The following is a 19,665-nucleotide window of genomic DNA, read 5'->3' as shown; positions in this document are numbered from 1 at the left end:
AGCGGAGAAATGGGAGCTTGAGGGACACGCCTCGTGACCACACTTGCAGCCCCAGAAAGTGGGAAGAAGACGGCATTCTGCGTCACCGCGTGTGCCGGGCGGCTGGTTTCCAGTGTCCCCAGCTGTGCTGCAGGCAGGGGGACATCCCAGTGTGTGGGGGAAGGAGGCGTTGCGGACGGGCACCCCAGGAGACGCACCCTGATGCCCCGTGGCCGCGAGGCTGCAGGCCGGTCTCGCCCCTGCCGGTCGGAACAGATCGAGGGTCCAAACCGTCCTGGGTGGATTACGGTGCCTCTCCTTAAAGAACAGACTTTCTCCCCTGGGTCCAGAGTGGGGACGGGACACCCGTGCTTGCATGGTCGGGAAGTCCCTCCGGAGGGGGTGGCGGCTCCCCTTGCTGAGTCCTCGGTATTTGGGCAAGTAGGGAGAGGGGAGAGCCAGAGACGGGCTGGCGGGGCAGCGGGGAGAAGGGAGGACGCCGGGTCTGGATCAGGACGGGAGGGCAGCGTGCCGGTGGGTTCCGGGGAGCCTCTCCACAATCCAGGATTGAGATGGCGAGGGTCTTCCGTGGGCAGGCGAGGACGAGCGTGGCCGCGACGGTGACCGTCTGGTGTGAGGGGTCGGCTTGTGTGGTGGGGTCTCCGTGTACAGGACAGGAAGTTCCCCCAAGACCTGCCCAGTCTGAATCGTCAACGCCCACTTTCCGAAGCAGGATCCTGCGCGATTCCTGCCCCCTGGTGTGGCATCCAGTGCCGGGGACTCTGTTCCGATTTCTCAGTTTTCTGGACTCGGAGGCGGGAAGGACGGCAGACGTGCTCTGGAATGTGTGGCCAGTTTCTTCCTCCGTGAACTTGGGCAAAATATTTCCCTAAACTCCTTCACTTCCTCTGCAAATTAACGATTATAGTGTGCACACGAGAGCCACTCTGGGAATTACACTAATTTGTTTTTAAGGTTTTTTTAATGTTTATTTATTTTTGAGAGAGAGAGGCAGAGCACGAGCGGGGGAGGAGCAGAGAGAGAGGGAGACACAGAATCCGAAGCAGCTCCAGGCTCCGAGCTGTCAGCACAGAGCCCGACGGGGGGCTTGAACCCACAAACCGCAAGATCATGACCTGAGCTGAAGTCAGACACTTAACCAACTGAGCCACCCAGGCACCCCTGGGAGTTATACTAATCTTAACGTGCCTCCGTGCCAGGCCGTGTGCAGTTTGTACCTTGTGTTAATCTTTTAAAGTAAATCTGAGACGCGACCCTGTTTTCTGTGTTCTTTCTCTCACTGATGAGAAGACTCACGTTCGGAAGGGCTCAGTGGCCCCTCCGCAGCCCCGTCCATTTCTGCCTGATTCAGCGTCTCTCCTGTTCCTGGCTTGGACTCCGCCCCTCCCGAGGCCCCGCCTTCGAACCTCGAGAAGGTTTACACGTTTGTGACGTGTTCTCCTCCCGTGTGCGGCAGGCTGCGAGCTTCATCCCCCCGGCTGTCACCGCATCCCTGCTTCCCCATAAGGACGTCAGGAAGAAAGTTCTGGACTTGAACTGGTGGCCCGTTTCCTCACAGCAGCGTCTCAGGGCACCTCGGCGGGGTCAGCACCCCACAGAGAAATCCTCCAAATCGGGGGTGTGCCAGCGGGAGTTTACAACCCCTGCCCGTCTCCAGCTCAACACGTTTAACTAAAGTCGTTTCGAGTGACACCTGTGTCACAGACCTCCACAGGTGCCCTCAGGCACCAGACGGAAGTCCTCTGGCTGTACATGCCGTGTCGCCTGCAGGCCGGGGTCCCGCCGCGACTGTCCCACTGTCCTGTCCCCGTGCCGTGGTCCCGCCGCGGTCCACGGTCCCGCCGTCCACTCTTCAAACAACGTTTGCTCCTATCTCAGCATCGGGTGCGCGTGGTGCTGGGTGACGTGCAAAGTGCTGTGCGTTTTGTCCACATCAGTGTACCTAAATTTTAACTATACCAGCCACATCCTGTTGGAGTTTAAGAAAAACGAAACGGGATCTGTGTCCTCGCAGCAGCCTGCGGTCTGAGTATCTGCATCGGGTGGGCTGCTTCTGAGCTCACAGGACGAGGCACCGAGACCCTCGCCGTCCTACAGACAAACCAGGGCTTGCCGGCCCCACCGGCTGAGCTTTGAGGTCCCCGTGTCTGCTTAGACCGTCTCCCCTGCTGGTCGTGGGACACCTGCCAGAGCAGCGGGGTGTGCTTTCCGTTCACAGATTTTGGTTCCACAACAGGTAACTGTGCTGCTTGTCTTGTTGGGCCAGGACGATGCTCAGACGGGGCGTGTGGCCGGCGTCCACACTCTGCGAACCCTCGAGAGCGGGTGCCCCTCCCACCAGCCTCCGCACCTGCAGCCTGTCCGTCTCCAGTAAACGCAGACCGTGTAAAGCTGAGGTCATGACTCTCAAGGAAACGTAAGGTGAACACATGCCCAAAGATGTCATTTAGTTCCTTTATTAACGAGGGAAGTCGGGGTTGTTGGGACAGTCCACAGAGCCCTCGGGAAACCCACCGAACGCAGACGCTGTAATGCGGGTGCTTCCAGACGCCCCTGCTGGGTAGATGGAAAACCTGCTCGGCGGGGGGGGCGGTATCGCAGCCTCCTAAACCGGCCCTCGGGTGGCTCATCCCGCCGGACGTTGGCGACTTCCGACTCTACCAGACAAAAAACAACTGAGTTAACTTTTGCCGCTTGTTAGCTGAATGTCACTCGGCCGATGATTTGTCCTTTTTTGCTGGAAAAGAATCTCCAGACAGCATTCTTGCACTCACACGCATGTGCACACACACTTGTTCTCCTGTCTGCCTTGACGGGAGACGTGGCCGGAGCCCGGGCCAACCTCAGGGCAGCGTGGGTCACGCTACGGTCCGACGTCCTGTGGCCTCGAGCAGCCGCTGAAGCCAGAGAACGAACCTCTTCTAAGGAACTGGAAAGAAACAACAGGCAGTCTGACCCAAAGTAAGCAAAGAAATATAAGTCGGAGTAGAAATCAGTGAACTAGACAGAAAACCAAAGAAAAACAGAAAATCAGTGAAACTAAAATTTGATTCTATAAGATCAAAAAATTAATGAAAGTCTTGCCAGATTGATGAAAAGGAAAAGCATTAAGAATGAGGGACAAAATGTCACTACCCAGATATTTAAAGACACAGTCAGGGAACATTACATAAACAATTTCTAAAAATTAACACAAATCTGACAACTCAGAATGGACACAATCCTTGTAAAGACACAAACCACCAAGCCTCCCTCAAGGGGAGACGAGTTACCCAAAAGATACCATTTGTGGTTTAAAAGTGGAGTTTTTGCTAAGTCCTTCCCCACAAAGGAAATTCCAGTCCCAAATGGAGTCGTTGATGAGTTGTACTAAACATTAAAAAAAGGAAAAACTAATCACACAAACTAACCCAGAAAATTGGAAGTAGGAGGCAATGCTTTCAAGCTCCCATGAGCCCAGCATCACCCCACGGCCAGTGTTGAACAAGGTTGTACAAAGTAAACACAGCTATGGACCATTGTCCTTTACGAGTGTAGATAAATATTCTAAACACAGTTTTACCTAATAAAATCCAGTAACTTCTTCTATAACAGGAATAATACGTCAAGTTAAGAAAAAATTATCCTAGGAAAATACCATTGGTTTTATGTCTAAAATCAATCAAATTAGGGGCACCTAGGTGGCTCAGTGGGTTAAGTATCCGACTTCAGCTCAGGTCATGATCTCGTGGTCTGTGAGTTCGAGCCCCGCATCGGGCTCTGTGCTGACGGCTCAGAGCCTAGAGCCTGCTTCGGATTCTGTGTCTTCCTCTCTCTCTGACCCTCCCCCGTTCATGCTCTGTCTCTGTCTAAAAAATAAACATTAAAAAAAATTTTTTTTAATAAAATCAATCAAATTAATCTATCAGGCTAACAATTTAAAAGAGAAAAATCCTATCATCATTTCAACAGACCCAGGGAAATATTTGATAAAATCCAACTTCGTATCTGATCTAACAAACTCGGCAAACTAGAAATGGAAGAAACTTTCCTTAACCTGCTAGGAAGGCACAGAAGTGCCCACAGGTGACATCCTGCTTAGTGGCCAGAGACTGTGTCCCCGAAGACTGAGCATAGGCAAAGCTGTCCCCTGTCATCACTTGTATTGATATTTACCGAAGGCAGTAGCCAGGGCCTCAGCCAGAAAGAGGAATAAGAGACACCAGGTTGGAAGGGAAAGAGTAAAACTGTCTTTACCCACAGATTTCATGACATTCCTACTAGAAACTCAGGTAGAATCTACAAGAGAAGGGAGTTCAGCTACAAGAAAAAGTTGCAAGATCCAAGGTCAATATATAAACATCCATTTCGTTTCCTGATATAAGGAGCAGACAACAAAAAATACTTGTAACAGCATCAAAAATAGGAAATGTGGACAAATCTGAAACACATAAAAGACTTGTAACAAAACTGCAAAGCGTGGCTCAGAGAGAAGTTAGAGGAAACCCACGTAAGTGGAGACCTAGACTCGTGCACGGCCCAGAAGTCACAATGATGCCAAAAGGTCAGTGACCCTGCCGCCAATCCGTCGAGGAGACTCCAGGTGCTGTCCCAGCAGCCTCGTATGTGGACTCTGACAAGATGGTTCTAAACTTCATGTTGGGAATGGAGGGACAGAAGATGTCTTAGGTAACTGGAAAAGGAACGGCAAAACCCAGGGACCAACACTGCCTGATCCCAAAGCTGGAGAAGCTGGGGCCATCGCGACCGTATGCGGTTGCCACAAAGACCGGCAGAATCCAGAATCCAGAGGTAGACCTACACAGACATAGACCGTGTCCTCTGGCACGGAACGGCCCTTCAGGGGAGGATGGAAGTCTCGGACAAGTTCTGCTGGAACAATTGGGTATTTATGCAAAAAAATGGACTTTAATCCGTACCCCACACCATCTATGAACATAGACTCAAAATGGGTCATAGACAGGGGCGCCTGGGTGGCTCACTCGGTTGAGCGTCCGACTTCGGCTCAGGTCATGATCCTGCGGTCCATGAGTTCGAGCCCCGCGTCGGGCTCTGTGCTGACAGCTCGGAGCCTGGAGCCTGCTTTGGATTCTGTGTGTGTGTCGCTCTCTGCCCCTCCCCTACTCAGGCTCTGTCTCTCTCTGTCAAAAATAAATAAACATTTTAAAAAATGGGTCAATGGGGGAGGAGAAGGGGAAAAAAAAGTTGGGGAGGGAGGCAAACTATAAGAGAGTCTTAAAAACTGAGAATAAACTGAGGGTTGATGGGGGGTGGGAAGGAGGAGAGGGTGGGGGTGGGCATCGAGGAGGGCACCTGTTGGGATGAGCATTGGGTGTTATATGGAAACCAATTTGACAATAAATTTCATATTTTAAAAAAATGGGTCATAGAAGTATAAATGCAAAACTAAAACTTCTAGAAGAAAATAGTAGGTAAAATCTTTCTGACCCTTAGTGATGCAAATGTTTCTCAGTAATAAAACCAAAACCACAATCCACATAAAAGGAAAACAATGATAATTTGGACTTCATCAAAATAAAAAAACGGTATTATTTGAAAGACAAGTGCCAGGAAACGTGAAAAAGATGCCAAAATGTGGGAGGAAATACTTGCAAGGCGTAGATCTCACAAAGGGCTTGTAGCCATAATATATAAAGAGATCTCGAAGCTCAATAATGAGGAAAACAACCAAACCAACAAAATTTGGGCAAAACATTTGAGTACACAGTCCATGAGAGAAGATGTGCAGACCGGAAACCATCACGTGAGAATACGTTCAGAGTCGTTGGGAGGAGAGTGCAAATTGCACACCTGTTGGCAGGACTGAAATTTAAACGCCCAAGGACGGATACCACACGTAGGTGAGGACGTGGAGGGATGGAAAGTCTGGCACGTGGCTGGCGGTGATGTAAAGCGACGTGACCAGTCTGGCCAGTCCCTGCATTAAATGCACAGCCACCCTAAGACGGAGACATCCCACTCCTTGCCTTGTTGTGCACAGAAGCCTTGGTGGCAGCTGCTGTCCAAATCCTCAAACAACCCGCCTGTGCATCAACGTGGGACTGTTAGATACGTGGGATGTCAGGGCTGTCCACGAATGTCGGGCACACCCAGCAACGTGGGAGGCACTCCGCCTGACGAGAGAAGAGTACGTTTCGTGTGGGTCGCAGGGCAGAGTTCTCGTTCTGATGAGGTCCGATTCAAGATTTCTTCTTTCCTGGCTTGTTCTTGGTGTCGTTTCTAAGATCTCCGGGTTTCGTTCCAGGTCAGGGCGGTTCCGTCCCGTGTCTTCCTCTAAAAGCTTTCTAGGTTTCCCGTTTACACTGTCACCTGTGCCACGTGGATGGGACGTGGGTCTCCCCGTCTGCGAGCCCCTCACACTCCAGGCTCCACGGCGAGCCAGCCTTTCCGGGAAAAGAAGGAAAGGTGGCTGTGGACAGCTCCGCGATGGCGGGCGTTTGTGTGGCGGTCAGGGCCGCGCGGTGGGGAGGGCCCGGGTAGGAGCTGTCCTCGGAGAAGCGGGCGCAGCCCCAGGCAAGCTGGGAGCAGGTGGGGCCCGACAGCACTGGCCGCACGAGGGGCCCCTTCCAGGCCGACCCGTTCGGAAGGGGGTGAAGTGGTTTCCAACTAGTAACACCCTCTGACACTTGGCGACACGAATTTAATTTACAGGTGATTTTATCAAAATCACGATTTCACTTATCGAATGTCATTAACCAGCACATTTTTTAGATACTCAGATGTCCCTTTAGTTCCAGCCAAATCCGGAATTACTTTTTGGCGGGTAAATTCCGAAATGTCCTCTCCGCCCAGTTCATCAGAACATTCAAATGACCTCAGCTTCTGGCAGCCGGGCACAATACTCAGGCGTCCGCCTGCCTCACCTGGGGTGCGTCCCGAGGCACATCGTCCCCGGCCCACAGGGCCCACCTGCTTGAGCCGCTCGCATTAGGGCCGTCGGTCCCTCCGTCCCCAGGGCTTCGTGGCTTCCGTGTTGCTGCTGCGTCTGGTCCGCGTAGACCTGCGCATAGGACCCGCGGGCCGGCTGCCTCTTCCAGCGCGCTGTGGCCCCGGAACAAGTCCAGGTCGCGTGAGGGTTTTGTCCAAAGCAAGAGCAAACGAGTCCAGGGAGGGATTTAGGACTCTTCACATAAATGAGGCACAGGAAGTCTCGTGTGGGCTGTTCGGTTGTTCCCAAGTGTCTGGGTGTGGCTTGTGGTTTCCTGCAACCACGTCTGTGTTCTTGTATTCACTCTGCCGGTGGGGCGTCCCCCACGTGCCACATACTTCCTTAGATGTTTTCATCCGGGGAAACTGAGGCCCAGAAAGGTGCCTTCCTCCACGGGGTGGCCGGGCCCGGCCAGTCCCGAACGTCCCTTCTTGCTGGACGGGCAGCTGTGACGTAGGTTTTCTGGGCATCACAGGTGGCGTGAAGTTACAGAGGCGTTTTCACCAGTCCTCGCCAGTGTGCGTGTGCACGCACCTGAGAGAGATTTGCTGCCCTTTTAATACTTTTTGAATTTGTAGGAGACTGAGAAGTAACCTTGAGTAAGTCACTTAACTTTCTTACTGATTTTCTTCTTTCTGACATGATTGCTATTTCGTGTCTTGGAATGGTGCTGTGACGTGTAATTAATTGATGTTTGTAAAGCACTTGACGTTGAAATATGCACCACGTAATTTCCTTAAATGCTTAAATCAATCTTCCAGATACATTTTTAAGAAATCTCAAGCTTGTGGTATTCAAAATGAAACACATCAGTGAGGGTTTTGTGACACCACGTGGAGTAGGACAGATAGGACTTATGTCTCCTGAAGACAATAAGCCCAGAGGACCCGAGAGAAAACCGAGCGAATGTTAAGTAGCACTTAGGTGAGATAGATTTATGGGGTCATCAAAAGGTAGTTACTGGTTCGTTACCAGAAGCACCAGTTTAATTGCACAATTAAGTTTCAGATTGTTTTCGTCGTGCGCAGGAAGCTTATTGGAATTTCAGTTTACCTGCTATGGTTTTGGTCAGATTTAGGTTGAAACGGTCAACCCAGTTGTGTAGCTTATGTTGATTTTCCCTAAATGCTCAACATTTCCACAAGTGACCTGGAGGGGACTGGCCTCTCCTCAGGCGTCTTCGCTCCCCTCGCCAGACAGAGCGTCAGGGCAGTCAGGTGGGACCACACCATGCCTCCTCTGAATTCATGCTAAAATCGAGCTTTCCTCTTGAAGTGTTACTCGTTTGGTTGGATAGTCTCTGTACCGTATTCACCAGTGACCTCACAATTAAGCTCATTTGATACATTTACAAACTTTCTAGGAAGGTCTGGTGACCATTATCCTGATACTAGCATGTGATTTCAATCAGGCTTACCGCTGTGTCACGTAAGCGTTGCATACGTGATGGTTGTCCGTGTGTGTTCAAACCCAGAAATGTGCCAGTGACCACTTCGTGCTGCTGGTGGGTGCGCTTGGGCTGGCGGGAAGGGTGTGTGGAGCCCACGTCTAGTGTCCGGGAGCACTTTCCGTCCAGCTGGGCCTGTCCCTCACCAAGGGTCAGGTTGCTGCCACCTGCTGGGGCGGTGGGTGCCGAGAGCGTCTGGCCAGTGCCACCTCCCTGTCGGGCAGAGTAACTTGGCGGGTGCCGGCGTGGGCTGCGCCGATGGCCGTGGGGGTTCATGGCTTGAGCTGCATCCGGGGCTTCCCGGAGCACAGCGCTCCTGAGAATCCTCTGGGGAAGGCAGGTATGACGTGGAGTCCCACGCACGTGGAAATGTTTGCCTGTAGACGAGGAACAGAAAGCACTGCCTGTGCAGATCGTCGGCACTTTTACAACAGTCGTTTCTGATCGTGGGGGTTTTGCGGCTCGCTGACTGATGTTAAACTCCATTGCTAAAGACCGTTTTCCTGAAACTAATGCTCTTTTCTAGTCCAAAACATACACGTGCAGCTGGCAAGGAGAAATGCTGTGTTTCACGGTGGATTTCGCGCTGGGATTCACCTGCTCTGACAGCAAGACGAAGGTAAGGGGTCAGCAGGCGCTGCCGGGGGCCGGGGCGACGCTGTTACGGTCAGAGGCACGGGCGTCGGGGTTGTGCCCTCACAGGAGCCCTGGCTACACGGTGCCCGCAACAGCACCCGCACCATCAGGGGCTGGGTTTCCCGGGTCCTGCTCCAGGGAAAGACCCCCCTCCTCCGCACTGAGGGAACACTAACTACCGCCTGGAGTAAAACCGGAACATTCTGGTGCGAGTATGGCCCCTGTTACTGCTGGGCTCATCGGGTGCTGGTTCCCCAGATGCACAGCTATGGCTGGTTTCCCTCATCCTGGATGTAAACCCACATCCTGAGCAGCTGTTTCCACCAGCACCTCTGACAGGCCTGAGTCGTCACCTTAGCCAATTATTTCCGGACACAACATTTACAATATTTTAAAGTCCAAGCTGCACGTTCAGAGCGCAGGGCTGGGAGAGCATCGGCTGGACCAGCACTGTCTGTGCCTGGCCCGTGGCCTGCAGTGGGTCGGCCCTGAGCCAGGGACACCTCATCTCCAGAACGTTCTCAAGGGTGTGTTTCCAGACCTGTGCTCTAAAACCTTTGAATACTCTCATCTACGAATTAATCCCTGCAGCCCCTTCAGGAGCCCCTCGCAGCTCCCACGGGGGTGGGCTTGTCCTCAAGGACGTCTGGAAATGTCTGGGGGCGTCTCTTGTTGTCATGACTTGAAGGGGAGTTTCTGCCAGCCTCTAGTGGGCAGAGATCACAGATGCTGTAAACGCCCGCGATGCCCAGGATGGCTGACAACAGTCAGGGGTGCAGAGCGGGAGCTGTGATCTAAGTGGGGGGCTCCCGGCCGGAACCTCACTGTCGCCCTCCTCGCAGGAGCACGGGAGGCTGGGTGGAGCTTTGACAACAGGGGTCCTGGTGCTTAGAACAGCAGCAGTCTCCATTTGCAGGAACACTGAATGCAAAAAGGATTCTGTGTGCTCCATCCACCGTCAAGGCCACAGTGAGGCCGTGCACAGACCTCCGTGGACAGGCTCTGTGCACAGATCTCCGTGGACAGGCTCTGTGCACAGATCTCCGTGGACAGGCTCTGTGCACAGAGCTCTGTGGACACACCTCCGTGGACAGGCTCTGTGGACAGGCTCCGTGGTACAGGTGCCGCTGCTCGGCCTTCAGCCAGGTCTGCGTGACCTCCGTGCTCGTGTCCTCGCTATGAGCCACTTAGCAGCTGGCCTGCAGCAAGGAGGAGCCGTCAGCCCCGCTGTGAACTCGTCTTTCTGGCCTCATGCTCCACGAAATCCTGGGTTCCAGGAGATCAGAGCCGAGACTTGGCAGCTCTCACCTGAAGAGCAGTTTCGAGTCGTCCCTCTGCCCCGTCGAGGCCCCGCGTACCCCTCTCTGGCTGCGTGTGGGTGTGTCATCTTGGGGGACGGCCCCCCCCTAGTAGGAGCCCTTGAGCTCGCCATCCGTCTGTCTGTCCATCGGTCAGAGGAGCCAGGCACGGGGTCTTTATTAGCTGCAGACTTTTTCTTCTATTAAACAACAAGAACTTACAAAGCACGTCTCATGTCTGGAGAACCTTAGCAAACAGTCGTAACAGGTGACCATCCACCTTCTTCTTGTTGGTTCCAGAGAAACGAATGGGGAGTGATTTGCACATAGCCCCAGGTGGGAACATGTCCACGGGATCGAAGGTTTTCACCATCTGTGCTCCTGACCGTGTCTCATGCTGTGCAGCAACAAGTGGCCTCTGAATGGATTTTTAAGTCTTATAGGCAGAGAAAGGAGCATTGACCATAAGATGCCGGCCGCCGGAGTGCAGGAAGGAGAAAGTCGGGGTGGCGGGTGGGGAGTGTGGCCGTGGACGCCTGGAGCCCAGTGCACGGACAGAGGCGGTCCGTGCACAGACTGAAGGATTCTGGTAAGTTATCACATGCTCAGGGCCGATAAGAAAATTAAGCGAATGTCTGCATCTATATACATAGAGTATTTAACGTATGACTAAATATGAATTAAATAAATGAGCTCCCGTTTCTAAATAACTGATGAATTTCATTCCTTTTCAGAATGTGCTCTGGAGATTTAAATTTTCTCAGCTTAAGGGATCTTCGGATGACGGAAACGCTCGCGTAAAGCTGCTGTTCCAGCATCCAGACACCAAACAAATAGAGGTGAAGGTAGGGAACCTTGTTTGTGCTGCCACCCGGCCACGTGCCACGTGAAACCTCAGAGGTCAGAGGATGAACACGTCAGTCCCATGTGCCACTGCCTCCAAGCCCAGGTGGCCAGGACATCACTACAGCCCGTGGTCTGTGTCTCTCAGAGACACTTCTGTCTTGGGGTTGTGATCCCTGAACCATGTGAATTCATCCTACTGAAAATTATAAGTTCCTTATAAATGTCAGTAGGGAATCAATATTTAAAAATACATGAGGGGCGCCTGGGTGGCTTAGACGGTTGGGCACCTGACTCTTGATTTCTGCTCAAGTCATGATCCCAGGGTCGTGGGATCGAGCCCCGACTCAGGCTCTGCATTGAGCAGGAGAGCTGCTTAACATTCTCTCCCTCCTCCCCTCTCCCCTGCTCGTGCTCTCTCTCAACTAACAATAAACAAACAAACAAATAGGAGCGGCCAAATTGGAAGGAAGAGCTTTACAAACAGCATTACGCACAATTCAGATGATGACCAGACTGCACTCAATTAACAGGTGCTCGGACACAACCTCCAGACTCATCACGCTGAGCGGTCAGCTTACTGTCCACAAAGGATGGGTTTTTCCGTGTTTAATGTACACGTGTTGTCACCCAGTTTTAATGGAACTAGAGACAAACCAAAGTGTCAGTCTGATGCGCTATAGAAGAAGGAAGAAAAAGACAAAAATATGGGACCCACGAGCACATGTTGTTTGGAAACAGATCCAACAGTTTGCCTTGTTTTCTGCTGAAATTAGGACGCACCACACGGGACACAGCTAAATCCAAAAGTCAGTTTCTAACATCTTTTTGTTGAGTTGAATGAAATAATGGTCTGTGTCTACTTATTTTTTTTTTAATTTTTTTTTAACGTTTTATTTATTTTTGAGACAGGGAGAGACAGAGCATGAACAGGGGAGGGTCAGAGAGAGGGAGACACAGAATCCGAAACAGGCTCCAGGCTCTGAGCGGTCAGCACAGAGCCCGACGCGGGGCTCAAACTCACGGACCGCAAGATCATGACCTGAGCCGAAGTCGGCCGCTTAACCGACTGAGCCACCCAGGCGCCCCATCTGTGTCTACTTTTTAAGTGAAACTGAAATTGTCAGAATCTGTTGACATTTTTATCTTTGGGGAGTGATAAAATCACAGCCTGAATGCAAATGCTGTCTAGGCACGTGGGTCATGAGGTGTGTGACAGGGCAGTGGAGGGGACGGCCGATCTAGGACAGACACAGGAGGTGGCTGCGAGGGAGGGGTACTGAATCCGGGGTACTCTGGCCACCAGCAGAGAAGGGATCCCGAGAGCGGGGGGACTTGAGATAATTTTACGTTTGTGTTTGGCATTTTATCTGCACTGATATATTGACCATGGGTCACGTTACCACTTCCTCTGGATGATTGATATATTGGCCTTTGGGGGGCAGAGGAGGAACGAGCAACATTTCCTGCTTAAATCCCGCAAACCTCCTAACCCAGTGCGTTCCGTGGGAGTGTGGGCGATGCCTCGGGAAGCCAGTCTGCAGCAGATTTCACACGGTGGGTGTTCTAGCAGCGTCTGCTGGAGTACCTGCTGACGTGGGCTCGTGCCTTCGTAACACCCAACCGCATACGTGATGTCAGAGTATGCTTTTGGCGGGTGCCAGCTCTCGACAGATCAAAACGCATCTGTTCTCATGTGTTACCGTTTAGTGAACTTTTGGTCGTCTGTGTTAATGATGGGAGGAGCTGGGAAATCTGAACCAGACAGTGTGAGATGTGGCACATGACTTTGGGGCAAGCGTTCATCCCAGTATCTTGGCGGCACGTGTACAGGCTGGACACGTTTCATTTTCCTCCCACGGGGACAGAGAGACCTAGGAGGTGGTGGGTCACAGGGGCGGACACACGCTCTGAAAGGCTGGGAGCTTGGACGGTTTGCAGGGCTGCCTTCATGATAACAATACAGTTGGAAATCCGAAAACCCACCTGCACTCAGAGATGAGAGGGAGACACATAGAAAAGTCCCAGCAAACCCAACTGAGCACATCTCCACCTGACCTGCCCCTTCGCAGACTCCGAAGCTGCTGACGGCCTCCCCGAGCCTCCCTCCGGGGCAGCAGGGCAGAGACGAGGGCAGGTGACATAGGGAGCCCATGGGCACGTTGCTTGGGGCCCTGGCAGGGCCGTGTGTGGTCTGTGCGGGTGACGACTGAGTGAGAGCGGAGCGGAGCAGAGGGCCTCCCGTAGCAGGACGGGGGCACAGAGGTTGTCGACAAACCCCCTTTGAGCTGACACTCCACATGTATTATAGGCCATGAGGCACAGAAAAGGTTGGAAAGACCGGACGGGGAATCTGGATCTCAGGAGAGTTCTCAGGGTCGAGGCTCTGTTTAAACAAAGAGCCCTGGGGACTAACCTCTGAATGGAATTTATTTATTTTTGCTTTTGCAAATACTGGGTGTGAACACTGTGTGCATTTTCTTCCAAGTCAGGAACGGGTAATTGCCTCCCAGAAAATTATGTTCGTCTTAACCGAATTTTCTGGTTAAGGGAGTGATAACTGAGGAATGAATTTTCCCTTATTAGTCATTGAAAATGTCTCTGGACCCCCCAGCCAGCACGCCATGAGAACCGGAGGGGCGCAGGGCTGCGGGCACGGCGAGCACTCTGCACCCCTGCGTGCAGGTGCCGGACTCCATGATGCTCCCGCGGCTCCAAAGCTGGCATCCCACCGCTTTCTGACGACGAGGTTTGCCTGTCCTCTTCCTGCCTCCTTCTCCCGGAAAAGCCGAGGTGAAGGAACTCGTCTCCTGTCGGCTCCGAGGCCGCGTTCCGCGAATGGGCTGCGGGTTAGGCCCAAGTCAGGAGCGTGCCACAGGGGACACAGTGCCCCCCTACCCTGGTTCCTTCGTCCCGACCTCGCCCTGGTGGCCGCCAGTGCGCCTGGCGCGTCTCTGTGATTCCACATCTGCTTCTCGGCTGAGCCGCCAGAAGCAGCTGGACGTGAGCTTTTTAACCGGCATTTAATCGTGTTCTAAATTAGTAAGTTAACGAAGAAGGAGCAAATCGGTGTTGACGGAGCCTCCAGAGACACTCACAGAAACTGTTACCAGTTTCCAACGAGGAAGGTGCTCGAATTATCCCTAAAGTAAAAGACTCAGGAGCCCGAGCCACCTGTCCACACACACGGACCCGGGCCTCTGGCCGCCGAAGGCAGGGCACGGCTCCACGGACGGTAGGTGCGTCCTCGGGAGGAGCCCTGTGGTGACGCCTCCTCCCCGGCCTCAGGGTGTGGGCCAAACATGCCCCAGAAGGAAAGACGAGGGCGGACGTGGACGCAGGTGTACTTGAGGCGTCTGAGAGCGAGTAAAGGAGGTTGCGTTTCTGAAACTGAAGCGTGGCTGCTGAGCTCCGTGGCCAAGAGTGTTGGTGCCACGGCATTTGTCGTCCATACAGCCGACCCGGTGGAGTGGAGAGTGGACAACGGAGGGAGGGAGGCACGTGGACGGGCCACGGGGTGTTCCACGTGACGGCGTGAGCGGGAGGCGCCCGAGCCAAGCCGAGGTACCTGTGCCCGCAGCCCCTTCCAGAACGTCTGTGCTCTTGTCTTCCACAACCTGTTCTCAGGGACGGGGACGCTCGAGCGACAGCAGGCTCACCTACTCTCTGTCTCTTCCCCCCACGCCCCCTCGCTCTCCCAACCTCCCCCTCTCTTCCTTTGTCCCTCCCTGTCTCCCCTGCACCCTCTCTCCCCCTAAGTCCCTGTCTCCTCCCTTCCCTACTCCCCCTCTCTCTCCCAATCTCTCCCCCCCCCCAACCCCTTTGCTGCCCCATCAGCCTGCTGAGTGGCTCATCCCAGAATTGAAGTTGCCTTCGGCTGCGCGTGAGGTCAGCGGGCGCTGGCAGGTCGGGCCCGGGATGTGGAGCTGGTGGTGCCTGACGGTGCGTCCGACGCGGAGCTGGGTGGGGTAGAGAGTAGGCGGTGGGAGAAGGGGGAGGCGGGGGCGAACCGCTTACAAGCGGCGCCAAGACAGGAGCCCAAGTTCCAGGAGGGCGAGCGAGTGCTGTGTTCACGGGCCTCTTCTCCGTGAGGCAAAGTGCATGAAGGGCGCCACAAAGGACAGACCAGCGACATGCTTTATACGTTACGATGGTTGGAATACAAACTGGGACGAGCGGGTTCCAGACAGCGGAGCACCCAGACACGTGGACTCCAGTCGGCAGAAACCGCGAGAACGGGAGTGGTGTGCAGAGGGGACACGAGGCACTGCCCCGGGGAAGAAGATGGCCGGCCTGCAGCAGAAAAGCGTTGAAGCGAAAACCAAAAAGGAGAAACAGAGAACACCTGGAAATGGAGACACCTCAGCCTCCTCGCGAGAAAAGGGCCCGAGTGGATCCTACCACTCGGTAGAGACTGGTAGGTAGAGAATGGTTTCCTCGTTCTCAACCGAGAGTGAACAGAGTTGAAGTGAAAGTAAAGATTCCCGAAGAACTGAAACCACGGCTTGTGGACGGTTGGGACTTAATTCCCCGGCAAAAAGGGCTTTTATCTTCCTGCCAAGAAGAACGTGGATTCCATTCCAGAGGATTATGCAAATGACAAGAAACCTCGAGGAAACACAGGTAATAAGGAGTCCGCTGTGAACGAGGTGGTGGCCGGGACAAAGGAGTACCTCAATGTGATGCTGGGGACTCAGCGGCTCTACAAATTCGAGAGGCCGCAGTACGCGGAGATGCTCGCAGGCCACGCGGACGCGCCCACGTCCCAGGTGCACAGGGCACCGCATCCACCGAGGTGGTTTGTACGAACTGCAGCCGTGTTGGCCTCTACGCCTCTGGATGACAAGAGTCTCGCATTGTTGCTGAATTCTCTTCATGATTTCCTAAAATACCTGGCAAAGAATTCTGCAACCTTGTTTAGTGCTAGCGATTGTGAAGTCGCCCCCCACCCCCCACCCCGAGTACCATCGGAAGGCTGTGTGAGGCGAGACGCTGACACTCTGTTTGGATTTCTGTAAACACATTTTTGTTCGGTCCTCCTCTTATACAAATGATGTACTTTGCAAACGTTAGTGTACAAGAGAATTGGTGTTTGCTCTCTGTTTGATCGTAAACAGAGAAAATAAAAGGGGTTATAGCCCCTTTTTTCCTTTTTTTTTTTCACTTCAAAGTCACTACCAACGTATTCGGTGATGGACAATGAGAGACATACTGTCGTGTTTCATTGCCTAGACAACAAAGCTGCTTTCGAATGCTGCTGGTTCTATCCCTTTGACACCATGCAATTTTATAATACGTGTTAATGCCGTACGACAAACTGCTCTGACTCCTAGTGCCAAAGGTTCAATTCGGTGTATATACCTGAACACGCTCATCTGTCTGTGCTCCGTTTTTAGGTGCTTAAAGAGCCCATCCTGCAGGCCGTCCATGCTGTTCCTTAGGCATCGTCCCTTTGCTCCGATTGCTGAAGAATGGTGGCCTGTTTCATGGTTTTGTATTTGTGTCTAATGCACGTGTTAACATGATAGACGCAATGCGTTGTGCAGCTACAGTTTTCTGGAAAAGGCAATCTTTTAGGAATTGTTTTTCAGATCTTCAATAAATTTTTTCTTTAAATTTCAAAGAGCAAAAAAAAAAAAAAAATGAAGTAGCCTTCAGGGGCCCAGGTGACGTCCTTGTCTTGGTTTTGAGCCCGTTGGGGGCCACGTGTCCAGAGCTAGTGTTCACACTGACGGAAGATGCAGTTGAACCGAATCTCTGAGCGGTGCAGGGAGCCGTGCCCCATCCCTCAGGCCCAGTGCTGTGGAGAGGACGTCACCAGGGCAGAGACGGCGGTCATGTGCCGCTGGCACTCTGCCCCTGCGAGCCCAGCTGTGGGGGGGCTCCGTGAGGTCGGTAGGTCTGGGGTCATTGCAGGACCCCCAGCACAGTGTTGGACACCTGCTCCTGGAAGGCTCCTGGCGCCCCAGCCTGTGGCTGCGGCAGCTCAGTGAGGAGCACGGGACTCTCCAGCTCACCTGCCATCCTTCCAGCTGGGACATCATCGCACTCCCATTTCCAGAAGAAAGGCTATGGCGAACCTGCCCGTGGAGCGCAGCCAGCTGGCCCACAGCCACCAGGGCACCTCCACGATCCGCGAAACGCTCGCTCCCCCACATGGGACAAGTAGGGTGTGCCAGCCACGGTCCCGCTGTCTCCAGGCTTAAGACCGGTCCCAGCCTGACCCCCATGAAGCCACCCCGGCTTCTCGTCCGCTGGCCTCAGTCTGACCCCGTGGTCGTCAGCTCCTCCTCCAGGGAAGCGGTAGCCTCCCTGTCGACTCCATTTGGAAGACCTGGGTCCAGCATCAGCCATGTCCACGGGCCTCTTGCTGGAGCACAGATCTCCGCTAATGTCGGGACCTGGGGTGAATGAGATATTCGGGACTAGGGACGGACAACTATGTAACACACAGTGCTGCACGGCTCGTGCTCCCAAGCCCATGGCGGAGGGTGCCAGCGTCACAGAGTTACTGTTTCCTAAGAACTTTCTGTCCCATTAGACTCCCTCTTCTTGATTATGGCTGCGCCATGGTGACGGCCCTTTCCTTAGAGAGGTTACGTAACTGTAGGTGCCATTCCAATGGCCATAACAACACCGGACCTGGGTTCCTGGCATTGGGAAGCCTGGTTCCATCTGTGGGTCGTCACCCACACAAGCATCTGGCTGTCCATTAACGAATGCTCCCTGCAGTTAGCGGTTTCTGGAAGCTTTGCTGATGTGCATGTCCTTTTTTTCAAAGTAATCTCTATACCCAACGTGGGGCTTCAACTCACAACCGCAAGATCAAAGTCACATGCTCCCCCCGACTGAGGCAGCCAGGCGCTCCTTGTACATGATCTTTTCAAGGAGACTTGAGAGAGTGGGCGTTCTCTCTGCCACTTTCTCTGTGGAGGGAGGATGTCATCGTGGCTGTGGACATGGGGAAACTGAGGCCCGGGGTGCTTAATGCGAAGCTCACGTCACTCAGCTTCTACACGATAGAATGAAACGTGTGCACGGCCGTCCCCTCCGCCTGTCCCCAGCACTTCCCATGATGCCCCACGGAAGCCCTGTTTCCAGTAAACACGGGAGGGGAGGGTCCCATCCCTCACCCCCCACCCCGAGTCTACCTTCTGTCTGCGTGGATGTGTCCCGAGCACCACGCAGAAGTGGCTTCGTGTCTGGCCTCCTTCCCTTAGTGCCATGTGTGCAGGGTCCATCCACGTGGGACAGATGAGCAGTGTCCTGTTGTGTGGACACACCAGGTTGTGTTCAGCCCCCGTCCACAGACACGTGGCTGGTTCCGCCTTCCAGCTGCTGCGAGCGCTGGGGCACAAGCGTGTGCTCAGCGGTGCTGGGCGTGTCCCGGGGGCCGCCGGGCTGACTTCCCACCAGCGCACGAGAGCTCTGTGTCCTCCCCACCCTCGCCCGTCTGTTATTTTCTGTTTTGTGAAATCACAGCCCCCTCGTGGGTGTGAGGCGGGGTCTCCTCTGGTTTTTATGTGAATGTCCCCGATGCCTAGTGGAGTCCAGCATCGTTTCTGAGGTTGTTGGCCACTCGTGCACCTTCTCTGGGGAGACGTCAGTTCAAGTCCTTTCCCATCTTTTGGGAGAGCCGTGTGTCTCTCTCTGGTTGCGCTGAGCGAGTTCTGTCTCCACACATGCTGGGTGTTAACCCCGCATCAGAAACACGACTTACGGGTGTTCTCTCCCATCTGTAGGCTGTCTTCACCTTGTACTCCCGTGAAAATGTCCTTTGATGCCAGAAGGTTTCCATTTTGATGAATCCAGTGTGTCCGTTTTCTTGTTGCCCAGCAACCGAGTGTTAAGCTTCCAAGTCCACACTTCATGGTGGCTCCAGAGTGGCAGCTCCCGTGGGAAGGCTCTCGTGGGGCGGCTCCCGTGGAGTGGCTCCGTGGGACGGCTCCCGTGGGACGGCTCCCGTGGGGCGGCTCTCGTGGGGTGGCTCCCGTGGGGCGGCTTCCGTGGGACGGCTCCCGTGGGACAGCTCCCGTGGGGCGGCTCTCGTGGGGTGGCTCCCGTGGGAAGGTTCTCGTGGGACGGCTCCCATGGGGCGGCTTCCGTGGGACGGCTCCCGTGGGACGGCTCCCGTGGGGCGGCTCTCGTGGGGTGGCTCCCGTGGGAAGGTTCTCGTGGGGTGGCTCCCGTGGGGTGGCTCCCGTGGGGCGGCTCCCGTGGGAAGGTTCTCGTGGGGTGGCTCCCGTGGGAAGGCTCTCATGGGGCGGCTCCCGTGGAGTGGCTCCGTGGGACGGCTCCCGTGGGCAGGCTCCTGCGTGGCGGTTCCCTGGGCAGCTCCAGTTCCTGACTCAGCCTGCAAGCGTGTGCCGGGGTTCACAGCTGGTTGTGTGCTGTCCTCATGGCAGCTCGAGGCCTCCGGGCAGCCTGCCTTCCGCTCGAGCACAGGCTGCTCACGTCCCAGAGGTAAGAGAATCTGCACATCGCGAGGAGTA

At 54.1% G+C, this 19,665-nt stretch overlaps 1 protein-coding gene, 1 long non-coding RNA gene and 1 pseudogene across 2 annotated transcripts in view; 2 read left to right on the top strand and 1 right to left on the bottom strand.

Annotated features, from left to right (window-relative positions):
* Nucleotides 1–19,665, top strand: part of SNTG2 (syntrophin gamma 2) — a 184,813-nt gene that overhangs the window by 155,887 nt on the left and 9,261 nt on the right. The window contains exons 15-16 of the mRNA XM_045447897.1: nucleotides 8,923–9,015; nucleotides 11,065–11,175. Of these exons, the coding sequence (XP_045303853.1) occupies nucleotides 8,923–9,015; nucleotides 11,065–11,175 (204 nt within the window). The remainder of the gene's footprint in view (nucleotides 1–8,922; nucleotides 9,016–11,064; nucleotides 11,176–19,665) is intronic.
* On the bottom strand, nucleotides 1,430–19,110 carry LOC123581700. Its single transcript, XR_006703948.1, has 3 exons — nucleotides 16,695–19,110; nucleotides 2,650–2,655; nucleotides 1,430–1,440 (listed from the first exon to the last, which is right to left on the bottom strand). It is a non-coding gene; the product is annotated as an uncharacterized LOC123581700 (long non-coding RNA).
* On the top strand, nucleotides 14,949–16,796 carry LOC123581699 (annotated as a pseudogene).

Source organism: Leopardus geoffroyi, chromosome A3 (assembly GCF_018350155.1).
Source record: "Leopardus geoffroyi isolate Oge1 chromosome A3, O.geoffroyi_Oge1_pat1.0, whole genome shotgun sequence".
In the NCBI taxonomy this organism is placed as follows: domain Eukaryota; kingdom Metazoa; phylum Chordata; class Mammalia; order Carnivora; family Felidae; genus Leopardus; species Leopardus geoffroyi.
Note: the sequence above shows the minus strand (reverse complement) of the source record. Positions and strands in the feature narration are given on the sequence as shown.